This window comes from Parus major, chromosome 14 (assembly GCF_001522545.3).
Source record: "Parus major isolate Abel chromosome 14, Parus_major1.1, whole genome shotgun sequence".
Taxonomy (NCBI): Eukaryota; Metazoa; Chordata; class Aves; order Passeriformes; family Paridae; genus Parus; species Parus major.
In genome coordinates, this window is record NC_031783.1 from 12,871,547 (window position 1) to 12,882,781 (window position 11,235).

At 55.4% G+C, this 11,235-nt stretch overlaps 1 protein-coding gene across 1 annotated transcript; it reads right to left on the reverse strand.

The window, feature by feature from the left end:
• Positions 1-4,427: 4,427 nt before the first annotated feature.
• ACTB (actin beta) lies at positions 4,428-9,292 on the reverse strand. Its single transcript, XM_015642872.1, has 6 exons — positions 9,201-9,292; positions 7,573-7,701; positions 7,032-7,271; positions 6,060-6,498; positions 5,547-5,728; positions 4,428-5,176 (listed from the first exon to the last, which is right to left on the reverse strand). The coding sequence occupies exons 2-6, from the start codon at positions 7,693-7,695 to the stop codon at positions 5,033-5,035; spliced, it is 1,128 nt and encodes a 375-aa protein (XP_015498358.1). The 5' UTR covers positions 7,696-7,701; positions 9,201-9,292; the 3' UTR covers positions 4,428-5,032.
• Between the last annotated feature and the right edge of the window lie 1,943 nt (positions 9,293-11,235).

Sequence of the window (11,235 nt, forward strand, 5' to 3'; positions counted from 1 at the left end):
CATGGGGAAGAATTTTTTCCCAGTATCACCATCCTACCCTTCACTGATGTGCAAAGGGCCTTGCAGAATCAACCAGGGCTGCTGCAACTACTGCTGTGACCACATTGCACACAGCCATGTCCAAGGAGAGCAGCTGGCTCCAGCAGTGTGGCTCCACACAGCTCCTATCCAAAATCTCAAGTACAGACAGGACCAGAGCCCTGGAATTTCCAGTTACGTGTATGCTTCAGGAATTTTGTTCATAGAAAATGTGTTTTAAAGATGACCCATAAAGGAAGATGAATAAGTTGCTATTTTCTTCCTGCTTGATTGTTGCCATTTAAGGCCGTGAATTACATTAAGGGTAAATTGGGGGTTTCACTTAGAAATAGCAAGTGCCTCAAGTCTTGATTATGTATTTTGCTTCTAGGCTTGTGAGAGAGCTCTGGAGTCAAAGACGAAAACCATTTTTAACTCTTAGATGAGGGAGAACCACTGTAGAGGATCTGTACCTGCTTTGTTTGTCATGTGTTTCACTTAAATAAAAGGTAATCACAAATTAAATCCGGAGGCCTTTCAGTCAAGACTGACTCGTTTGACATCTGGGAAAAATACCAACCTACCATATTTGCAGTCACCAGGGAAGGCAGAGACCAGGGTGGAGGAGACCTGCATTTCCAATGCAAATGATAAATAAAACCATCAGTGAGTCCCAAAGGCAGAGGGAAGGCCCTGCCCAGAGAGCAGGGTGGCTGGAGCAGCTGGTGCTTAGAGTACCCATGGGCTCCCTCCAGCCCTGCGGCGTACAGGGACCAGAGAGCAGCTGACAACCCCAAATAAGTACTGGGAACAGAGGGAGGTGTAAGGGGTTCCTGAGGAGAAACAAGGCTTTGTAAGAGGAGCTGCATTTGGACTTGTGATCCACCAAATAAATGAGCAGTGTGTTGGTGCAGATCAGACACGGAGGTTGAACATGAGGCAGAAGTGGGCAGTAAAGGAGGAAGCGATTGAACATCTACACTGAACTCTGGCACTTCTCTTCATGGCCCTGTGAGACCAGACTGTGATAGAGGAAAACCCTCCTCGCTGTTCCTCACTTCAGGAATGCTTTTCATGTGGGTAGACTTTGGTCATCTTACAATCAATACACGTTTTCCTAGCCCAAACAAAGCAGGCACATATCATGCTGTCCCAGTCCAGACAGGCAAACAAATTAATATCACTATCAAGATATTTTACTCTGTATAAAACAAAATATCTCAATGTTCAAGGCTAGTCTGTCCTGGGGATTTTATTTTTTTTCCTCTGGAAAGTCTTGCCTCAGTTCTCTCCTCTGATTCTTTTAAAGACTGACACAGCCTAAATAACTTTTTGTCAGCCCAACTGGGCTGCAGCAGCCACAGCACTTGGTGTGCTTGGGTAGATTGCTAGCTCCACTGCTGGAAGTGATTCTCAATCCCTGATATGGTTTAATACTGTAAGGCCTGCTAAAGTGGATTATAGATGGGTGTAATGCAAGTCAGGACAGGCTCCAGGTCAGCAGTCCTGCAAACAACCTCAGAGACCAAGACTGCTCCTGCCCTAAGGACAGCCAATACCACAGACCTGTCCCTGAACGAGTACCTTGGAATGGTCATTTTCTAAAGCTGGTGCTTTGCATCCTCCAAGGGGACTTGTGCAAGGAGGCCAGTTTAGTTCGAATGCTCTGAGATTCCCTGGGATTTTTGCACACAGCCAGCTGGCACCTCTCCTGGAGGAGCACATGCTCACTAATGAGAGAACAGGACCCTCCCCACCCAGAGACCGTTTCTGGTCAACTGTCCCTGACACAGCTGAGAGACAATGAGGCCCTTCAGGGCTAAATCCCGAGAGCTGCAACCATCTCCTTTGCCAAGGACATCACTAATTCCCGGCGGTGGCTTGATTCCATAAGCAGCTCAGTGAGGTGACTTTCCAGGTCATCAGCTAATTGCAGGTGAAGTGCCAGCAACTGTCTCCAGCAGGAGGGAAAGTTGGGAACTCTGAGGGAAGAAAGGGTATAAAACATGTTTGCTCAGCTTCCTTGAACTGAGCCATCTCTCCTGGGGCAGCTACAGGGAGGTAGGAAAAGGCTGGGTGACTTGGAAGGATCTAGAGCCGAGTCTAGCCATCTCTGTAGCCTGAGGTATCCTGGATCAACATGGCTAAGCCAGACAGGGGGACATGCTCAGCCTGGACCATGGGTGAACATATTAAAGCTCCTGGTCTCCCCACATTCCCTACACAACTTCATTGAGTCTAAAAAACCCAGGACATGTCTCCTCTACTGCCTTCCCTGACAGGCCTCTCAGCATTTCCCTACCTCTGTGAAACAGTGAGGGGTGAATTGAGCTGTCTGAAACTCCACAGCAGAAAAACTGTGGTTAAAAAGTCCCCTCTCTTCCAGCACTTGACATTCCTGACAGAAAACCACTCTGGTTCCCTGTTCTCGTGCTCACTGGAGCTGGGAGCAGTGAGTAATCCTTGCAGTTGTCCCTGCCCGGCACCACATTCTTTTCTCCAGCATGTAATGGCCCAGAGGAGGGATAAATGGAGCCTTGCTGGAGCAGCCTGCAGAGTGGCTGTGCACACCATGGCCTCATGATGAAGAGACATCAGGAAGGGCTGTGGAAGGCTCAGCCTCAGTGTATTCAAGGGCTGGTTACCCAAAACAGCAAGTGAAATGGGAAGAAAGGAGAAAAAGGCCTGCAAAGTGTTAACTAACAGTGTACCTCAGTTGGCTCTGGAGCATGAAAAGCATCCCAGCTGCTCTGTGCCCAGCAGCTCTGCACCAGTCTCCCTGTCCTCACACCTCTGCCCACCTGAGCTGCCCTCAGCCCCGGGCATTTTGCTGCTCACTGGTTTCTCACCACCACCGGTTTCTTCTGTTCTTTGTGTCTCAGCACATTTTCCTACAGCAATCAGTGACCATTCCAGAAAAGGCTGAAGAAAGGCACCCCAATTTCCCTATTGCTGTCATCTCTTCTTGGCTGCTGGCCTTTTTCCTTCCCTGCTCCCACCAGCTCCCTCCCCAGGAGCTGCCATTGCCTCCTCCTCACACCATTTCCCCAAGACCTCAGGTTATAAACCCAGTTTGGACCTTGCTCCAACCTGTTTCACCTCCTCTCTTGCAAACTGGTGCTTCCAGTACTCATCAGCTCAGCCCAGAGTCTGCACCTCCAGCCCTGCCAGGCTCCCACTGCACTCAGAAGGGAACCTGGGGAGATGAGGGGCAGAAACCGGCAGGTCTGCCCTGAGTACAGTACAATGCCAGAGCAGGAACAGGCCAGGCAGAGGATTAAAGAGGAACTAGAGCCTGTTCCCTGCCTTTCATGTGCTTCAAGCATGACACAGTCACAGCTATTAGCTCTTCAAAGGCAGACAAGGCTGGCAGAGCCTTGGGAAGCTTCACTTCTGAAAACACTCCCAGGTCTGGTCTCCCTGAGCTAGCAAGAGTGTTACCTGGCTTGGCTTTTCCTGGTTCCTGACCCAGTAGCCTCAATCCTCTCTATCTCCATTCCACAAATGTGACTCCAGGTTTGGGGGCTTGTGGACATTGCTGTACCCAGCAGGGTCTCAACTCTGTAAGGGTCATCCCTGTTCTTTTCCACAAAACCAGAGAAGCTGATCAAACAAGGCTGAATGTTTGGAAGCTCAAAGGATGGGTAGAGACAGTGAGGCCAAAGTAAGCCCTTCCTGGCAAAGGCTGAGCTGGAGGCAGGTACTTGGATTGGAAACCTAAGCTTCCTCCTTCCTCCCTGCACCTTTTTCCCAGCCCCACCCGTGCAGCACTCCAGTAGCCCTGCTCTCTGAAGTCAGTTTTTTCCACTTCACAGGACTTTCTCTCGCTTTCACCCGAAAGCTGCTCCACCCAGCCACCACACTGTCAGGGCATGAGCCTCCCTGCCTGAACCCAGCCTTCCTCCCAAGGCAAACTGGGAGCAGGACAGGCAAGCTTTGACACCTGGAGCAAGGACACTGCCCCATGCAGAGCTGCACACTAGTCAAAGGAGTCTTGGTGGAGGAAGGAGGCAGCTGCTTTGCTTTGATTATGGCATAAGCACACCCTGCTTGCTTCCATCAGTCCAGCACAAGACAGAACACCGAGGGAGACACATACAGAACATTTGGGAAGGTGCAGCTGAATTAATCCCCTATTCAGCCCAGAGCCTCCAGCAGCTCCCTGTTGCACACACTGGCAGTATCTGGAGAACTCCAGCCCAAAGCAACCTTAGAGACCCACATGCTTGGCAGGCCCAGTTCTACCCCTCCCCATAATCACCCAGAGCCATCTGCCTTGTGCCCCACAGCACCAGCATCCCCCCCCAGCCTGATAGCAGAGCTGTGGAGCCTGGCAGGGTGAGATGAGAGCAGGGAGCAACTGTCAAAAAATGGCACGAAAAGGAAAGAAAATCAACAACCAACACCAGTCAAGCCTCTATGGTGTGCACTTTTATTTCAACTGGTCTTAAGTCAGTGTACAGGTAGCCCCTCCCTCCCCCACATACTGGCACCACTTCTCCTAGACCCTGCGGGGGACTGTAAAGCCTTCATTCACATCTATCACTGGGGAACACAGGCTGCTTGCTTGACAAATCGAAGAGAAAAAGGATCAAGTGTGTTTTGTTTTTAAGGCGGAAAGATACAAAAAGACACTTGTCAGGTTACATAATTTACAGACAAGCAATTATAACCTAACACCAGCTGTAACTGGTGGACTCCCTCCGAGCTGGGCTTTGCCTTCACAGAGGCGAGTAACTTCCTGTAACAACGCATTATAATATTTGGAATGACTATTAAAAAAACAAACAAATGTACAATCAAAGTCCTCAGATGCATTGTAGAACTTTGGGGGCGTTCGCTCCGACATGTTTCATTTTAAGACTGCTGCTGACACCTTCACCGTTCCAGTTTTTTAATCCTGAGTCAAGCGCCAAAAAAAAAACAAATAAAGCCATGCCAATCTCGTCTTGTTTTATGCGCATTTATGGGTTTTGTTTCATCACAAGGGTGTGGGTGTTGGTAACAGTCCGGCTTAGAAGCATTTGCGGTGGACAATGGAGGGTCCGGATTCATCGTACTCCTGCTTGCTGATCCACATCTGCTGGAAGGTGGACAGGGAGGCCAGGATGGAGCCTCCGATCCAGACAGAGTATTTGCGCTCAGGTGGGGCAATGATCTGCAGGGAAGAGGAGGAACCAGTCAGACACAGCAGCACGCTACGCTCACAGCCCACGCACAGCCCTGCAAGATGGAGCTGCCTAATTCCCTTATCTAACCTTGCTTAAGATACCATGAAGTCCAAAACAGGATCAAGACACAGCCTCACACAACCACCTCCCTCCTATGCAGCCAGTCTTTACTCTAATCCCATTATTCATGCAGCTGGGTGGGTGCCATCCTGTCCAGCCCAAGGCCATTAAGGCTGTACCAGACAGACATGGTTTGTATCTTTTGCAGCAGGACTCCAGCATACCGTCATCCCTCTACACATGCTGTGTATTTCAGCCTAACAGGGGTGCTGAGATGTTCCCCCAACTCCATCCTACCTTGATTTTCATTGTGCTGGGTGCCAGGGCTGTGATCTCCTTCTGCATCCTGTCAGCAATGCCAGGGTACATTGTGGTACCACCAGACAGCACTGTGTTGGCGTACAGGTCCTTACGGATATCCACATCACACTTCATGATAGAGTTGAAGGTAGTTTCATGGATACCACAGGACTCCATACCTGTGAAGAAGCAGAAGTTTCAAGTCAACAAGGGCTCAGACAGAGTCAAGGAAGCCTAAGGAGATACTACAAGCAACCAAGAGACCAGCAGTTGTTTCAGCAGGAAGGCACTACAGAGCCATGGCTGGGACAGACTCAACCACTGGCTCCACTGACCCAAGCTCCTCAAACAGCTTTGAGCTGTGTAGGAAGTGGGGCTGACTTGTGGGTAGCACAAGCTTTGCTACAGACCAGCAATAAAATAAGGAACCTCACTGCCATGGTCTCCAGGTCACCCTTCACAGAAGGAACATTAAGGGACAACAGAGTATCCTAGCAAACTTGGACTTACCCAGGAAAGATGGCTGGAACAGGGCCTCTGGGCACCTGAACCTTTCATTGCCAATGGTGATGACCTGGCCATCAGGGAGTTCATAGCTCTTCTCCAGAGAAGAGCTAGAGGCAGCTGTGGCCATCTCCTGCTCGAAATCCAGGGCGACATAGCACAGCTTCTCCTTGATGTCACGCACAATTTCTCTCTCGGCTGTGGTGGTGAAGCTGTAGCCTCTCTCTGTCAGGATCTTCATGAGGTAGTCCGTCAGGTCACGGCCAGCCAGATCCAGACGGAGGATGGCATGAGGGAGGGCATAGCCTTCATAGATGGGCACAGTGTGGGTAACACCATCACCAGAGTCCATCACAATACCAGTGGTACGACCAGAGGCATACAGGGACAGCACAGCCTGGATGGCTACATACATGGCTGGAGTGTTGAAGGTCTCAAACATGATCTAGGGAGAGAAAAGGAGAGGTTGAGTCAACAGCATAATACAGGGTTCTTGCTACATGTCTATACCAAGTCCATGCAAGTGGTTTTACTTTTGCCCCTAGATAAGAGGCACCTCTATGCTCCCCCTCAAAGTCCATGCTTATCTCACCTGGTCTCCACCCACACCTGCCAGGTCACAGCCCAAGCAGGGATCCCACTGCCACAGACCCATCCGTGTATCACAGCAAGGAACAAAACAAATGCCAAGTAAACTACAGGACAGTCACTCAGGAGCTGTAAATGGATTAGTGTGCCTAGTCAGAAACAGCAGTTAGACAAGTTGCTAGTTCAGTCTCAGAGAAAGCCAGCTTAGAAGAGCAAACAAAACCTGTCAAGGTCCAGCAAAGAGGAGACTCAGGTCAGGAAAGGAAAACCCTGTAATGATGGCAAAAAGGGAGAATAGTGGTGAAGAAGGAGAGAGGACAACATGGAAGAGAAGAGCTGGCCTGCAGCAATTATCTGCTCTGTAGCTCCAAGCTGCAGAGTTCTACACACCTGTGTCATCTTCTCTCTGTTGGCTTTGGGGTTCAGGGGAGCCTCTGTGAGCAGCACAGGGTGCTCCTCAGGGGCTACTCTCAGCTCGTTGTAGAAAGTGTGATGCCAGATCTTCTCCATGTCATCCCAGTTGGTGACAATACCGTGTTCAATGGGGTACTTCAGGGTCAGGATACCTCTTTTGCTCTGGGCTTCATCACCAACGTAGCTGTCTTTCTGACCCATACCAACCATCACACCCTGCAAAACAAAGGCCACATAGTTAAGTACAGCTCCAAAGTGAATAACTCCCTTTTCCCAAACTAAGTCTCCAATTATTGTCCCTCTGCTGCCACATCCCTATCAAGAAAGGCATCCAGTCATCTGCTCCAACACACACGACACAAAGGCTCTGCAGGAGGCTGCATTCCCCACCAGCTGTGCTGCAGCACACAGGCCTCTCATGGTACAAAGCCAAAACAAGGGCTTCTTGCCTCTAGAGGAACCACTTCCACCTAAACCACGCTCTTTTGTTAGACCACAAGCAAAACCAGCCACCTACCTGATGTCTGGGGCGACCCACGATGGATGGGAAGACAGCACGGGGAGCATCATCCCCGGCAAAACCGGCCTTGCACATACCGGAACCATTGTCAACAACGAGCGCGGCAATATCGTCATCCATGGCTGGCTGCGGGAGGAGAGAAGAGAAGGAGACATGAGCATCCCCGCTCACACGCCGAGCCCCATCCCGCGGCGGCAGGCGGGAAGGGAAGGCGATGGCGGGAAGCGCAGGCGATGCCGCCAAGGCCTTCCCCACCCATTTCCTTCCTGCCGGCGCCGCTCCGCTTCACCCGGCGCCCGCTAGAGGGGGCGACGCCTCCCAGATTTCGGCACTGCGCGGATTTGGGACAAAGGAAGTCCCTGCGCCCTCTCGCATTATTACCATAAAAGGCAATGGATGGAGCGCGCCGCGCCTCGCCCGCCACCGGCTGTCGGGGGAACGGCGGCGGCCACACCCCGGAGCGGGCGGGCGTGGCCGCCACACCCCAGCGCCCCGCCGTGTGCCGGCCAGCGGGGCTCGACGCCTCCGCACAGCCCCGCCAGTCACGCCCGGTGCCCCACCTTGAGCCGGCTGGCTGGGCTTAACACCTCCGCACAGCCCCGCCGGTCACGCCCGGTGCTCTCCTTAGAGCCCCGCCACTGAGCTTCAGCTCAGCGCCAGTCAGCGGGGCTCGACGCGCCCACCCAGCCTAGGGGGTCACGCCCAGTGCCCGCCGTGTGCCAGGCACAGCCAGCGGGATCCGACCCCTCTGCACAGCCCCCAAAGCCTCAGCCAGCCTCTACAAGGAACCGCAGCACGACCAGCGCTGGCCACCACGCCCAGCCCACTAGTCAAGCGTGACCGGGGCTCTGCCCCATCGACCGGCGGCACCAAGGGCGGGATTAGAGCCAGCGTCTTATGCAATTATCGCCCGCCCAGGCTCAGCACCGGCGGCTCCGGCCGCGCCGGTGTAATCCGGTGCCGGGGGGGCGGCGGCAGCTGCCGCACATGTGCCGCCCCGCACGGGCAGCCTGGGAAGTGTAGTCGGAACCGGAGCGGGCAGCCCGACTGCACCTGCGCTCCGGGCACACGGGGGGGTCCCCCTGCGCCCCCCAACCCCGCATTGTTCCGATCCAAAGCCTCGCCCAGTGTAGGGCGTGCCGCCCCCTCCCCGCAAGCAACAGCCACCGAGACTATTCGTATGTGTGGGGTGGGGGGGACCGCGCCCCTCCTCACGGGGGACAACGCCCCCGGGCCCCGACCCCAGCACGGGCGGCTCCGCGGAACAGACAAAGCCCCGCACCCCCCGTTCACGCCGCCGCTCCCGGGACACAGCATCCGAGCCGCCCGCTCCCCCCGTCCGCATCAGCAATCCTCTTACGGGGCGGATTAGCCCCACGGGTAACAGCAGCGCGACCCCCCCCTCCGCAAGCATCACCCCCAAAACCGGCCTTAAACCGCGAGCTGCGTCTCTATCCCTTAAAACGCGGCAGCGCGCTACGGGGCCGCCACCCCGCCAGCGCACAAAGGGCGCGCCGTGTCCCAACAACCCCGATCACACCGATATCCACAACAACACCGGCTCGCTACTATTCTCACGAACACTATTACTACCCCAGCCCCCGTTGTGGCGGTGCCGCTCTCACCTTTGGGGAGTTGGCGCGGTCGGAGCCGGGGCGGGCGCGAGGCGGCGGCGGGAGCGGGGCGCGCGCGCGGTGAGGGCAGGCAGAGCTCGCGGCGGCTCCCGCCCGCCGCCCGCGCGCGCTTTATATCGGGCCGCCGCCGCCGCCGCCTCGCCATAAAAGGAAACTTTCGGAGTGCGCCGCTCCGATTGGCCACGCCTGGCCACGCCCCCCAGACCTCGCCCCGCCCCGCCGCCCCGACAGGGGGGACAATATTGGGGTGGGGGGGAAGCGAACGGGGCTGGGGTGGGGGCGCGGCCCCGGTGTCACTGGGCTGCAGCGGGGACGGGGCTTCTGCCTTGTGTCCGCCGCTCTCCGCGGTGCTCCGGTGCCCCCGTGCAGCCCCCACCACCCCAGCCCTCACACAAAGCCCCTCGGGTGGGGGTCCCGGCCCGTTCTCCCCCGTCTCTGTGGGAGCCGGGCGGATGCAGCCCCCCGGGGGTACGCGGGGCCAGCGCGGTGCGGGATCCCGGGGGTGCTGCTCGCCCTGCCTGCGGGGCGTGGGGCACGTGGAGCGCCCGTCACCTGCACCCCTGGGCCGGGCGGGCTCCGGTGACCCCGGCCGGGAGCGGGACGAGCGGGACGCGGGGCCAAGTTCACTGCTGATGTCAGCGAACGGCGGCGATACTGCTGTTGCCAGCCGCCAGCAGGCCCTCGGCCCTTGGACCCGCCCGGGCAACCGGGAACGCCGCCGGCGCCGCCGGGCACCATTAAAGACCGTGTGCCTACGGGACCTGGGAGAAGGGAACGCTCCGCTGGCTCAGGCATCGAGTCAAGCAGGGGCCCGTGCTCTCCATCCTGCCCCGTGCTGGCAGGGCACATCACAGGAGCAGTGGTTTGGTCAGATTTGAGCAATATTTGTTTCTGTCCTCTGATCCAAACCTTGCTGGAGTAGGAGACGTGGCTGCTCCAGCCCAGGCTGCCTTTCTGCAATTCCCTTCTTGTCTGTGACCATCCAACACCGGTCGGGAATAAAGGCGAGGGCAGCGGCCGCAGAGCAGCAGGCAGCAGCAACCAGAGGGCTTTGCGTCTCCAGTGTGTTGTGCGAACACGGGCTGATTAATCAAGTTAATTAAGCAGTCCTGTAAGTAAAGTAGCAGCAGCCACTCGCAATCTGTTGCCGGCTGGAAGCGCACAGACTTCAGCGTGGGGACCTTGCATGTGTAATCTCAGCCGTTTGAAAACAGTAGTGACAGGTAAAAAAAAAATTATCTGGGAAAAAAAAGGCTGAAAATGCCTGTTCTCCATGGGATACCCCTTGTCCAGCATCGTAGAGGCAGGAATCAGGCCTGCAGTCAAGGTCTTGCAGGGCACGCCAGCAAGCTCTTTGTCATCAGGGAGCTGCAGAGATCACGGTGAGGATGAGGATGGGGCTCCCTCCCCAGACTGCTGGTGTGGGTCTCACTGAAGGGGACCCAGGCATTATTCCCCCCCTCCCCGTTCATTACTCCTGCTGTGGGATGAACAAAGAGCAGCCTGAGGAACCTGCAACAGCTTGTTGAGATGGAGATTTGCAGTAACCTGGGGGGATGGGAGGCAATGGGACACCAGGCCTGGATGGGAATACAAGAGAAAAACCCTTTTCCTTTGGATGGCATCGCCTTCCCCAGGAGTGCCTTGTCCTGGTGAAGATGCCTCAAAATTCAGCACCACAGCTGCACCCAGGTGGGTGCTCTGGAGGGAGTGGTACAGAGGGCCAGGAGAGCTGTGGGCTCTTCTGGGCCACCCCAGGGCCGTGCCTCATCCCACAGGGCAGAGTTAGCCATGGTGACGGCCGTGTCCTGCCAGGCCGCTTTGGGACCAGGCCGTCCCCACCACGTGGAGATGGCCACAGTGATGTGTGTGTCCTGCCAGGCCACATAGGATTATGCCATCCCCTCCTCCCTGGAGATGGCCACAGTGATACAGAAGAGAGAGCCCAGGAGAGTGCCCACAGGAAGCCCTCAGTGGAAGGGGAGCCAGCCTAGGGCTGCTGCAGGGCCATGCTGGAGTGGAGCTG

Bases quoted from the DNA above. Each gene is read 5' to 3' on its own strand.
- ACTB (XM_015642872.1), bottom strand. From the start codon at position 7,695: ATGGATGACGATATTGCCGCGCTCGTTGTTGACAATGGTTCCGGTATG. The intron at 6,499-7,031 runs GTGTGTAGAACT...TTCTCTCCCTAG, and splicing joins ACAGAGAGAAGATGACACAG to ATCATGTTTGAGACCTTCAA. The intron at 5,177-5,546 runs GTAGGATGGAGT...TCTTCCCTGCAG, and splicing joins CCAGCACAATGAAAATCAAG to ATCATTGCCCCACCTGAGCG.